This window comes from Dromiciops gliroides, chromosome 1 (genome assembly GCF_019393635.1).
Source record: "Dromiciops gliroides isolate mDroGli1 chromosome 1, mDroGli1.pri, whole genome shotgun sequence".
In the NCBI taxonomy this organism is placed as follows: Eukaryota; Metazoa; Chordata; class Mammalia; order Microbiotheria; family Microbiotheriidae; genus Dromiciops; species Dromiciops gliroides.
Window position 1 is genome coordinate 621,910,903 of NC_057861.1, and position 13,713 is coordinate 621,924,615.

The 13,713-nt window shown below is 37.8% G+C and overlaps 1 protein-coding gene across 1 annotated transcript in view; it reads left to right on the top strand.

Moving 5' to 3' along the window:
- TRAP1 (TNF receptor associated protein 1) overlaps nt 1-13,713 on the top strand; it is a 75,623-nt gene that overhangs the window by 32,864 nt on the left and 29,046 nt on the right. Inside the window, exon 5 of the mRNA XM_043975257.1 lies at nt 11,509-11,580. Coding sequence (XP_043831192.1) covers nt 11,509-11,580 — 72 coding nt within the window. The remainder of the gene's footprint in view (nt 1-11,508; nt 11,581-13,713) is intronic.

A 13,713-nucleotide genomic window follows, 5' to 3' on the forward strand; every position in this document is an offset into this window, starting at 1 on the left:
GAGTTCAAATTCGGCCTCAAACACTTGACACTTAGTAGCTGTGTGACCCTGGGCAAGTCACTTAACCCTCATTGCCCCACAAAAAAAACCAACTACAACAACCACAACATAGATTTAGAGATTTATTGGCATCCTGAACAATGAATCAAAGGAAATAACAGAAATGATTAATCACTGAAAGACAATGATTACACACCCAACATTTCTGGGATGCAGCTAACGCACTCCTTAGAGGAAAAATTATATCCCCTTTCCCCCAAATACATGAATAAAACAGACAATTGATGAACAAAATGCAAAATTGGAAAAATTTGAAAAGCAAAAACCAAACTGGAAATAAGCATCAAAGGGGAAATCTTGAAAATTAGAGAAAATAGGTAAAATTAGAAAGACAAAAAAATTAGTTTCTTGAGAAGACTAACAAAAACCTTTTTTTAGCCAACCTGAAAGAAAATCAAATTAATAAAACCAAAAAATGATCAATATAAAATCACAATAGAGAAAAAGAAAAAGAATTATCAGGAGAAACATTGTTCAATTCTGCTTTCTTTTCCATTTTCCATTCTTTCTCTGCCTCTTCCTCTTGCTTACTCGGTTTTTAATTTTAATTTTTCTCTTTTTGACACCCTTCCTCATGACCTGCCTATTAGAGCTGAAATTTGTTTTACTAGTGACTATTCTTTCCCACTTAAGCTGTTCTCTACCTCCCACTCTTCATGTAATGTTTTTCTATAACAGACTATATAGCCATTCTCTTCTGCCTAGTTCAGTTAAGAGAGTCCTATCCCTCTACCCCCTTCTCTATGTTTGTATACTCTTATTCTGGTAAACCTCAATTATGAGAAATAGTTAATTCTCCTCCCCACCACTTTTTCTAGTTTCTTCCCTAGTGTATTCTTTTTCTATTTTGTTTGTTTGTTTTTGCAGGGCAATGAGGGTTGTGACTTGCCCAAGGTCACACAGCTAGTTAAGTGTCAAGTGTCTGAGGCTGGATTTGAACTCAGGTCCTCCTGAATCCAAGGCCAGTGCTTTATCCACTGCGCCACCTAGCTGCCCTGTTTTTTTCTTTTTAAAGCTGAACAAAACTACCCCTAAGCCCTAAGTAGTTGTTTTTATTCCCATGAAGGCTGTGGATTTCTGAAGACACATTTCTCTTCCCCATTTAGAGATAGCCTCTTCCAATTGTTTGGTACTAGAAAGCCCAATTTAAGAATATTTCAAAGGATCAGGCTGCCTCAACACAGTGCTTTTTTTTTTTTAATCCATAAGGCAAAGAAAAGAGAGATAGTAGACTGAGAATTTTTATTTCAAAGAAAAAACTTTTTGGTAATTTTTTTTGGGGGTGGGTGGGCAATGAGGGTTAAGTGACTTGCCCAGGGTCACATAGCTAGTAAGTATCAAGTGTCTGAGGATGGATTTGAACTCAGGTCCTCCTGAATCCAGGGCTGGTGCTTTATCCACTGTGTCACCTAGATGCCCCTAAAACAAAAACTTTTTGCATCAATTGACACATCTGTTCCTTCTGCTGTTAAAATGTATTTCTAACCTACTGTCTTCTGTTCTAGGAGATAGGTATCTCAGAGAATGTCTCTGAACCATTTCCCCTTGAGAGAAGTCCTTGACTTTCTTGGTCTTCTTTCTCTAGCACCTAAATAAAAGATTATTTTATTCTAATTGGATTTGTGTGTAAGAGGGTGTAATTCTTTAAATAGGAATATCTAAGGATCACCACAATTAATGCCTCCTCCTCCCTTGCTCCTCCCCCCAAAAAAAGTAGCAATACTCTGTTTTTTAGGCATAAGTTTTCCACAATTTTATTTAACATCACTCTAACATTCATGCATTTTTAGTGTAGAAATGATTAAACCAGCATAGTCTATCCCCTCCAATATCCTTCTACCCTAAGATTATCTGAGGTAATATTTATAAGAATCTTGAATAAAATGTAATAATAGGTTAAAATAGAGTTTGAAGTTTAACATTTCAGAACAATAATCACTACTTTATTCCTTTATTCTCCTTCCTTATCTGTTCCCCAGTTCTACTGAGTAATCTAATGACCTCTTTCCTCTGATCATTAGCTTAATTCTAGGTAAGCTATAGTCTAAATTGCTTCAGGGAATGGGGAATGCCAAACTGTGAGATTTAAAATTGGATATTAGATCATAAATCTCCCCTCTTTAACCTTACCCTTAATTTATCTCCCAGACTAGTAAATAGAAGAAGCTTCTGGTTTTTTAGTTAGAACTTTTATTGTGTGGTAGGTACCAGGTGATGTTGATTAGAAGGATAGGAAAGTAGAAATACAAAACAAATAGTCTTAAGTCTAAGCTTAGTCTATATTCCGTATAAAACTCACCAAAAGCCCAAGGCCACCTTTGGGGAGAGAGAGAGACCGAGTCAAGCGCGTGCTGCTAACCGCGAGTCGGGCCGAGTTGAACTCCAGTCAGCATCTGTCTGTGCAGCGCAGCCAGGAGACCAGCAGAGCAGGAAAAAATCTGTACTTTGTTTAAAATTTGGTTTCCATTCTCACTACATTTCCTTAAGAAAGACCTTTTTTTCTTTTTCTTTTTCTTTTCTTTTCTTTTTCTACAAGGCAGCTTACTGTACAAGGCACAGTAGATAGAACACTGGGCCTGGAGTCAGAAAAGCCAGAGTACAAATCTGGCCTCATATACTTACTAGCTGTGTGATACTGTCTGAGCAAGTCACTTAACCTCTGTTTCTCTCATTTTCCTTCCAGGATTGTTGAAAGAGTCAAATAAGATAATATTGTAAAAGCACTTTGTTCAGTGCCTGGCACATAGTAGGTGCTATACAAATGCTTATTTCCTTGCCTTTCCTTGTTCCAACCCACCTGAGGAGACAAGCCTAGAGAGGGTTTTTAGGCCAGAGAAATATTTCTTAATGTTTATAGAGAAACTGAAAAGTAGGTTTTTAAATATACTCTAACACATGGTGCCCATGTAAAACTGATTTACTGTTAACATATGGTTATTAGGGCAGATGGTACACTAATAAGACACCATCATCAGTGAATACAATCAAACTTTATTTAGACTATTCAACAATATAAGTGTCAACCCCTCTCAGATAGAACAAACCACCAGCCTGGTTCCTAAATATCTCAGTAAGTATGTCCTACCAGATGCTCACAACAGGGTTTCCTCTCTGCCCAGTCAGAGGCTATCTCTGTCTGAGATGGCAAGGTCTGTCAATCAGTACTACTTCTTGAGTGAACACAGATATTCAGTGTAGGGAACAAGGTGTCTCTTCTAATCATGACTCAGGAGTGAAATGATATCTGGGCCTCTGGTGGATTTTTGTGGTTCTGGCTAAAGACCAGACCCCATACATCTGGCATTATTTTAAAACTACCACTCAAGCACTTATTACAGAAAAGCAGCTAGCATAACAAATACTTAGTCACAGAATGGAGACTTAAAAACAAAATGGAGTTGTTCATCCTAGGTTAATTTATTAACTTATTCCTGCTGCATATTCTTTTATCCCATAGTATTTCTTCATTGTATTCAGAGTTTTCTTCTGTTTACTCTCTTCTCACACATCGTTCCTGGATTGAAATTTTATGCCTGTGTCAGTCCCTTCCAGATCCTTTCCTCTTTAGTCTGCTTACTGTGCTGCAAGTCTTATCAAGATAAGGTGACTGGAACCAGGCCTTGTCCTGTGCTGTAGTGTAGTCTCTGGCTTTTGCTTCCTTGTCATTTTGTTGGTCCAAGATGGGTACAAGGCCCAAGCTTTGGTCCTATCTCTGACTTCTTGGGCAATCTGGACCAGGAATCCCATCTCCTTCTGTGACCCTGGCAGGCTTCTAGCCAGATGTGGAAGACTATACTGGTCTCAAGCTTCTTGGAAGGCCCTTTGAAGTACCTTCCAGGCACTGTGCATTCTCTTCCTGGCTGGGCAGATACCCCCAAACTGAGGCTCCCAGAAGAGTGCTGACTTAAGACTTTTGGAAGAGTACGAGACTTGAATATACTTTCTGGCCTTGTCCTGCAGAAGTGGCCTACCGGCCTTATACTCTGTACCTTAGCTCATGTTGGAGATGCTGTATGCTGCAGTCCCTCTTTACCCATGATTCAGTGAATGAAGCATATGTTAATTGCTTACTCTGTGCAAAGCACTGGTAATACAAATAAAAAAGTAAGAGAAATCCCTGCTCTCAAGGGGATCATCTAATGTGTGCAGATAACATACTGGTTTACAATTTGGAGTTTTCAGTTGGAAGTCAGATGGAAAAGTCCTGTGGTCCTTAGGGTGTAGTGACAAAGCAAATGTTAATACCTCTTCTATTCTGTTAACTACACTGATGAAATCATATCCGTTTCTTATGTTAATAAACCATTCTATAGTGGCAAGGACTTTAGTGGCAAGAACTCTCTTTTCTGGGTCTGTAGTAGCTGTGGCTACAGCTCCTGCAGGAACAATTGTTAGGCTTCCTCTCCACAAGAATTGCTTCCCAGGATAAAGTCTGAGGACACTGAACTAGAAGCATTCCGAATTCTCCAAGGCTCATGTTTGGACTGGCTTTACACCCTTGTTCCATTGAAACATTGCTTAGATCTTTAGAAGGCTTTTGGCTGTCTCTTTGTGCAGTTCTGGACCAAGTGGGGAATGTTAATGGCAGTTCCCCTTGATTTTATTGCTCACTTGTTTCTCTAGTGCCGTTTTGTATTTTTGCTGCAGTGTTTTTTGGGGACACCTGTGCTGACTGGGACTTTTCATTTTTCTACTCTAACCAGACATATTGATGACTGTCTTCTTTCTGTTACTTCCTAATCATCTTTCCTCCTCACCCCAATTAGAATGCTTTTTTATAGCAAACAAGTTTAATAAAGCAAAACAAACCAACACGTTGGCTGTGAATGATAACATGTTTTACCCCAGCTACTCTGGAATCAGTATTGGTCACTGCATTGATCAGAGTTTTGATGTCTTTCTTTTTAAAAATTAAGTTTTTTTCCATGAACAAAAATCTTATTTTCTCTCTCTTTTCCACCTTTCCCTCCATAGAAAAGAAACTCTTACAATGAATTTACATAGTCATGCAAAACAAATTGTCACATTGACCATGGTGTGTGTGTGTGTGTGTGTGTGTGTGTGTGTATAGGAAACAGGAATAAATGGATCCCAACATTATCAGTAACAGGGATAAACTTGATCTCATTATTACCTACAAGTGATTTAATTTATACTCTCCATAACTCTGAAATTTCTCTATCTTAGTCCATCTCTCCGTTTTTTATGCCTTATAACTCTAATTCTCTGTCTTCATTTTATAACACCCAGCTACAATATTAATTCATTTTAAGTTTAGAAGGAAATATAATGGCCTCTAAAGTCCATATTGTTCTCCTTTAGGAAGCTTATTTTAGACAAAAAGTTAGAGTTCAGGCACAATCACTCTGAGCCCCCCAGTTAGGAAAATTAATAATATTTAGGCAGGGGGTAAGATCTCTACCTAACTTTACATTTGTGACTATCTCTAGAGTTTACCCCTCTTCTGTTGTTTAAGGCAGAATTCCATTTACTAAAAACATTAGGATAACAAAACATATTGGTGTGTCTGTGAATAGACAGGTGACAAGAGGGGATGTTGGAGAAAGCCAACCTTTGGGACTTTTCTTAGTCTGGATCTTCTTGTTGAAGATGCCTGTAGAGCTGATGACCCTCTTTGACATCTCTTTTTCCCTGGCACAGTTCCATTTCTACTTTTGTCTCCTTAGGGAGGAGCAGCTAGATGCCTCAGTAGATAGAATGCTGGGCCTGGAGTCAGGAAGACTCATCTTCCTAAGTTCAATTCTAGCCCCAGATTCTTACTAGTTGTATGACCCTGGGCAAGTCACTTAATCCTGTTGGCTTCAGTTTGCTTCCTCATCTGTAAAATGAGCTGGAGAAAGAAATAGCAACCCATTCCAATATTTTTGCCAAGAAAACCCCAAATGGTCATAAAGAGTTGTATATGACCAAAACAACTGAACAACAACAACAATTCCTTGGAGATGTGATGGAATGTCACAATTTCTCCAACTTTATCTCCCTATAGCCTCTAGTCTTTTCCACCTCTCTACTTTCCCAGGTCATCATTCTTGTTCTGGCCTTTTTTCTTCCTTTCCCAATTTGATCCCATAATCAACCAGTTTAATTCTGCTTTGTCTTTTTTATCCTTTAGTCTCGCCCTCCTATCCTATTGCCATTTATACCTTTCTAAACTGTAATCTTAGATTATTCCCATCTACCTTCTCTGCTATTACCCATATATTGCTGAATGCCAAAGAAATCACACAACTGTGCTAACCAAGTTCATTATAAATTTACACTTTTATCTCACTCTTTCCCTGTTTGCATGCCAATCCTTTTACTCTTCTCTGATTAACTGTCATACTCCCCATAGCATCTGTTCTTACTTTCTATTCCTCAAGCCAACCTTGACCCTTTTCTCCCCTCTATCTTATCAGAAAACCTCAGTTCATAATTCATAGAGGTCATCCATTATAAGCTCATTCTTCTTCTCATCTTTGTGCTTCAAGTCATCCTCCTATTCTCTCCTATGGATGCAGACTCAGAAGAAAAAAATCATTCCAAAAGCTTGTCCTTTTGATCATCTCATCTCCTTTACCCACTGTCTTCTTTTCTATTGTTTATAGACATGCCCAGATCTACCCCATCCTTAAAAAACCTTCACTTGGTCCTTCTGTCCCCTCTTATTCTATATTTGTCTTCCTGTGCTCAGCTAAACCTGGAAAAAGTTGTTTACACTTCTTGTTTCCACTTTCTCACCTCTACTACATTCTTAGCCCCTTTCAGTCTCATTTCCATAACCTCATCACTCATCTGTTCACTCCACGATTACTAGTAATCTTTTTTTTCTTCTTTTTTTTTTTGGCAGGGCCATGGGGGTTAAGTGACTTGCCCAGGGTCACACAGACTAGTAATCTTTTAATTGCCAAATCCAGTAGCCTTTTCTCATTCCTCATCTCTGCTCCTGACTCCAGGTCCAGTGCTCTATCCACTGTGCCATCTAGTTGCCCCTTTGCTTTCCTGACTTCTTGAAACCTGCATTTCACACTATTTCTTACCCTCTCCTGATTTCTACTAGTTCCCTATTTGCTTAAGTATTTCTTCTCAGTCTTCAAGTAATCTAAGGGAGTGATGATAAAGACTTAAAGTAGGGTTGTGAACTGATGTTGGGAATGTTATGGAGGTAGAAACAGCCAGGCGTGGCAACTGATTGGATATGGGGTTGAAGGAGAGTGAAGTCATAGAATTTTAGAACTGAAAGTTATTTTAGAGCTCTAACTCTTTTATTCTATAGACGAGGACCAAAGAGGAGAAAGAACTTTCACAAGAGCAGATAACTAATAAGTGGAAAGGGAGACCTTGAACCCAGATCATTTTAATCCTGTCTTAGTGAGTTTGGTACAACTTGGATATAGATTATAGAGGGAATATGGTTCTGTTCAGAGCCAACTTTCATGCACAGAACACTTTTGTTATTTTTTTGTATTGATTGAATGGAATTCACCTACAGTTTGGGAGTTTCTTCCTATATTTGTCTGATAGCAGTACTGGTTTCACACAGCATCGCTGAGGTAGAGACTCATTCTTTCCATTAAGTCACAAAAGTAATTATTTGTCTATATACTCCAAATAAAAAACCAGCAAAAGAGGTTAATCCATGTCTCAAGGATATCTAGCTGCTGCTTCTTCCTCTGTTCCTCAGTGCCTTCTAAATGTTTCATCAGAACAGGACCTGTCATTCTGGGGTCACCTTCTGCTTTAGTAACTTTGTCTTTGACACACTGCTATTTTTTGTGTGTGTGTGTGTGTGTGTTTGTGTGTGTGGCAATTGGGGTTAAGTTACTTGCCTAGGGTCACACAGCTAGTAATTGTTAAGTGTCTGAGGCTGGATTTGAACTCAGGTCCTCCTGAATCCAGGGCCAGTGCTCTATCCACTGCACCATCTAGCTGCCCAACACGCTGCTATTTTAAGTTTTCTTTAGAGCAGGAAGTGACTTTGGAATCATTTTTGCCCCTTGGATAATTTCTTTTCTCCTTTGGACAGTTTTGGGGGAAATTCTTTGATTTTTCTTCCTCTAGAAATTCAGCAAACACTTTTTGAGCCAACATGCTCAAGCTGCTCTGCTTTAATTGTGACCAGGGTGGTGTAGGATTCTGGAGCCATGTAGTCCTGATTGTAGTTGCTGGGTCTTGGTAAACCATTTCCCCTCTAAACTTTAGTTTCCTCTAAATATTTTACAAATATAAACCAGTAATGGATGCTCAATCATCTATTATTCCTAGTTATTACACATAAATGGCCATAAATATTTAAAACCAAGTATATCAAAAGATTCTATAGTAAAATACAAAAGTAACTGTTTGGAAAAACCAAGTCCCTTGATATCTCTCTCTCTCTCTCTCTCTCTCTCTCTCTCTCTCTCTCTCTCTCTCTCTCTCTCTCTCTCTCCCCATATACATATACGTGTGTGTGTGTGTGTGTGTGTGTGTGTGTGTGTGTGTGTATAGATATAGATATTTATTTATTTAAAGTTCTGAGTTCCAGATTCTCTCCCTTCCCACCCCCTTCCTGAGGCATTTAAGCAAACAGATATAGGTTATACATGTATAATTATATAAAGAATGACCTCGTCTCCTTTCTTAAAGAAATATAGTTTAAGGGCCTGGAAAAGTTAATTCTACTCAGGAAGATAGTATGTGGGTCATTAATATTTTTTGTCCTCTTAATTTTGTATTATGCATCTGGATTTTCTTGGCCAGATGTGCTTCCTCCTTGTCTTCAGGAGGTCTACTTGTGTAGAAGAAAATGCCTGACTCTTTGTTGAGGCTCGTCCTTTTGGGGTTTGCTCTTAGGGGTTTTTCTTGAGAAAAATGCCTGGTAGTAAGGAACAGTGCCATCTGGTAGCTTCAGGTGGGAAGTGTAGTAGTTTTTTCTAATGTGATGCAGCCATGTAGGATTGGATACATTTAAAGAAGAGCACAATTGCAAAGGACAGTTTTAAAGTTTGAATTTATTTCAATGGATTTTTGTCTCCCTGATCATGAATTATTAGATGCTTAGCAACAAATGCTTGACTTAACTTGTTCTTCATTCAGTAGTATGGGATACTAAAGTTAAAAAGTAAGGTTCTCAGAATAGATATCTACAGGTCCATTTAGTATTATGGCCTGAGACAGTTAGATTTATGTTTTCATTCTCAATATTTCTTTTTCATACACTTATGTTAACGTTAACTTGCTATGTGACGTTTTTGTTTGTTTGTTTTTGTTTTTTAGGGCAGTGAGGGTTAAATGACTTGCCCAGGGTCACACAGCTAGTAAGTGTTAAGTGTCTGAGGCCGGATTTGAACTCAGGTACTCCTGAATCCAGGGCCGGTGCTTTATCTACTGCGCCACCTAGCTGCCTGTGCTATGTGACTTTTAGGACAAAATAATAGGGAGTTAGTGTCCAGAACAAGACTCAAATTGCTTTGTTAGCAGTGCTATCTCTAACTGGATTATACTTCTCCTTTTCCCGTATAGTAATGGGATTTTGAAAACCAACTCTGTGTGGGTGTGTGTAGTTGTGTGTGATTTTTGTGTATGCCTTAAATAGTTATGCTTTCATGTATCTTTTTCCTAGTGGAAAAGTCCAAAGAAGGAAAAAATGACATTAGACACTAAAGTCAGGGAAGAGACATTTATTTGGTAATGGTGATTTCTGGTTGTGACCATCTATCCAAATAAATGTTTGTCCTGAAACCTATTGTCATTTTTAACCTAAATATTACATAATAATTAGCATTTGCAGTTGTGTTTTTACTTCCAAAAAAATCACAAAATCATAGTATATTACAGCTGGAAGGAAATTAGAAATCATCTAGTTCTAGTAAAATGATGAATCATTTTACAAATTAAGAATCCAAGGCCCAGAAAAGGTAAGTAGCTTATTCAGTCATATAGCAAATTAATGCTAACAGCTAATACTTCAACTCAGGTTTTTCGAATTCTTTTCCTTCATTTTTTACACTATATTATACTGGGTTTTTTTCTTATCATAAAAGTATTTTATTATTTTCTAGTTATATGTAGAGATAGTTTTCAACATTTATTTTTATAAGATTTCTAGTTCCAAATTTCTCTCCCTTCCCCACCCCCCAGACAGTAAGCAATCTGATATAGGTTATATATGTACAATCACATTAAACATATTTCTGCATTAGTCATGTTATGAAAGAAAAATCAGAACAAAATGGAAAGGGGCAGCTAGATGGCGCAGTGGATAGAGCACCGGCCCTGGAGTCAGGAGTACCTGAGTTCAAATCCGGCCTCAGACACTTAACACTTACTAGCTGTGTGACCCTGGGCAAGTCACTTAACCCCCATTGCCTCACTAAAAAAAAAAAAAAAAAGAATAAAATGGAAAAACTTCAAAAAGGAAAAAAAAAAGTAGAAACAGTATGGTTCAATCTGCATCTAGATTCCACATTTCTTTTTTCTGGATGTGGAGAGCATTTTCTGTCATAAGTCCTTTGGAATTATCTTGGACCATTGTATTATACTGGTTCTTAACCTTGAATAAATACCTTTGTGGGCCTTCCAGTATTGTACAAGGGTTTTCAATGGAAAATAAAGGTTTCAGATGGATTCCGTGAGTGTGGCTTATATATACAGCAAATGTACTAGGGAAACTCACTATTTAAAAGAACTTGTAAAGAAATCTTTTGTAAAATAAAGAATCTTCGAGGAACTTGAGATTATCTGTTTTATAAGTTTATAAGGAAGAGAAGCAACTGGTTTTATTTGGCCCCAGAAAGCAGAACTAGAAATAAGAGGTAAAAGCTTGTAGAAAAGCAGATTTTAGTTCATTGTGAAGAAAATCTTTTTAACAATGATGGCTATCCAAAAGTGGAATGCACTTGCACAGAGATGGTGGAATTTTTTCCTTACTAGAGATCTTCAGTCCAAGGTTAGATGACTAATTGTTGGATCCTTGGCCAAATGTAGGTTATAGGGGCAGCTAGGTGGTGTAGTGGATAGAGCACCAGCCCTGGATTCAGGAGAACCTGAGTTCAAATCTGACCTCAGACACTTAACACTTACTAGCTGTGTGACCCTGGGCAAGTCACTTAACCCCAATTGCCTCAACCCTCCCCCCCACCCCCCAAAATGTAGGTTATATTAGTTGTCTTCTGAGGTCTTTTCCACTCAGAAATTCTGGAATTTCTTTAAGTTAGTGAAAGAGCTGAGACTAGAAATCAGACTTCCTGGCTGCCTGCCTAGTACTCTGCATTAAACCACAATAGAATCACTTTCCCCCATATTATCATATCACTCTGGTGCTTTTTGTTTTATTGCTGTGAATGTTCTGAATTAATGTGTTTATTTACTGTAGGACCTTCATAAAGTTAAATAGTTCAATTAATATGGGAAGACCTAGAAAACTGTTTTTTAGTGGTATTAATATTACTTGGTTTTCTCCTTCAGGATACTGGCATTGGCATGACACAAGATGAGTTGGTGTCCAACCTGGGAACAATTGCTAGATCAGGTTCAAAGGTAAATAAATTCTTCATTACCTGTTCTTTAATTTTTTTGTAAGGGTTTTTGGCTCTCAGCTTCAACAACTAAGGGCCCTTTCTTTTTATAGCAATTACTGCCAAAAATAAGCCTCTTTGGAAGCAAAACCTAGTCTCCTTTGAACTCTGCCTGACAAGTTGCTATTTAACCAATGCATTCATTGTGAAGTTTTACATAAATCATTTCCCTAACACTACGGTTTTTAAAGGCTCCAAGTTTCTATTCACATAGTGTATGTTTGGGCCACAGTGTTTGGTTCCTTAATGATGGTAGATTGATCTATTTGCCACTGTTAAAACTTTCTCACTGAGGCAAACCAGTTATCATGATCTCTAGGAACAATTTTGATTTTGAAACTAACTGGAGAAGTGTGCTTTAAGAGATGCTTATAAATATGACAGCTATATTTATTGTCTCACTGTTCATTTTTTCTTAATGTTGCTGAAGTTATTGTTTAATTATACCAGATTATAATAATGAAGTCTATAATCTTGATATATGCCCTTATTTCTGAATAATATCGAATCTAATGTAAAAACATAGTTTTGTTTTTTAAACAAAAGGCAAAGGAGAGGGTGTTAACAAATGCTCTCAGGACTTTTAAATAGTTTTGCTGCTTGGAAGGGGAGCAACTTTTTATCATTCTTTGGGGTAGTAATTACAAAAATCATTTCTCACCAATACAACAAATATGATAAGTGTTTGTAATATGATGCATACTGTTGGGCAGAAGGATTACAGCGATGAAATACAATATGTCCATCTTCAGAGAGTTTACTGACTATTTGAGGGATTGGGGTGAAAAATGACTCATAGAGCATATAAATAAATGACTGCTCCAGATAGAATACTCTGAGAAATCTGAACAGAATGAGATTATTTTCAGACTTTATGGAGGGTTTAGTATCATAGTTGAGCCTTTAAGTAAGAGAGATTTCAGTAGACAAAGATGGGCATGCACAGGGCCTTGGAAAGGAGGTAGAAAGTTCATTCCAAGGATGACAGCCTGCTTAAGCAGTGTGAGAGATCAAGACAAGAATGGAGGCAGAAGAATAATCAGATTTCATTGGAACATAGGACACATCAAATTTTGTAAAATAAGAGTAGAAAGGTAGATTGGTGCTAGCTTGTGGAGGGCCTTGAATGGGATGGACCTACTGAATGGTCTTAAGGAGTGTAGCAATATTATCTGAATGGTACATTAGGATCTATATCTATCTATCTATCTATCTATCTATCTATCTATCTATCTATCTATCTATCTATCTATACACAGACAGACAATAGTGTGAAGAAAGGACAGGCTGATGGACACAGGAAAACAGGTTAATAGACTATTATCCAGTTTAGGAGATAAAGATGACCTAAATAAGTTAATGGCAAAATGAATTTGGAAAGGAGAAAATGGATACAAGGAGCATTACATAGGTAGAGTTTAGCTATTAGTTGAATATGTAGGAAAGAAGAGCAACAGACCAAAGATGAAATGGAAGTGCCTGGGTTTCTCAGGCTGGTAAAGCCATCAAGAGAAATAAGTAAACTGAGGATAGTAGGATGCAAATGGAAAAGCCAGTCAGACATAAGAAGGACAATGAGTTAGTCTGAAGGTAGGAGGGGGACAGTAAGGAGCAAATAAGGGTAATAGAAAGGGAGAAGCAGTTGATGTTGAAGGCAGGCTAGGTATTTCTGAGGACAATTAGTTACTTCACAAAATCATGGAGACTCTTAAGAGATAGATGGGACCTCAGATGCCATCCAAATCAACCTGTATGTGCTTAAAGACCACAGTGAAGAGGAGCCCATTCCACTTCTATGTAACTTGAACTTTTAAAGAGTTTCCTTATAATAAGCAGAATATATGTCTGCATCGTCTTCCTCTTTCTCCTAGTTCTGTTCTCTGGGACCAAACAGAACAAGTCTAATTCCTTCGTGACAGTTCTCTAAATACCTGAAGGCAGCCATCATCTCTTTCCTAAATCTTTTTCAGGCTAAGTATCCCCAGGCTTCAACCAAATCACATATGTCATGTTCTCCAGCCTTTGCACTGTCTTCAACATACTTTTGGGAGCTTACTCTAGGTTATCTTTGTTTTTTCTGATGCCACACACTGGA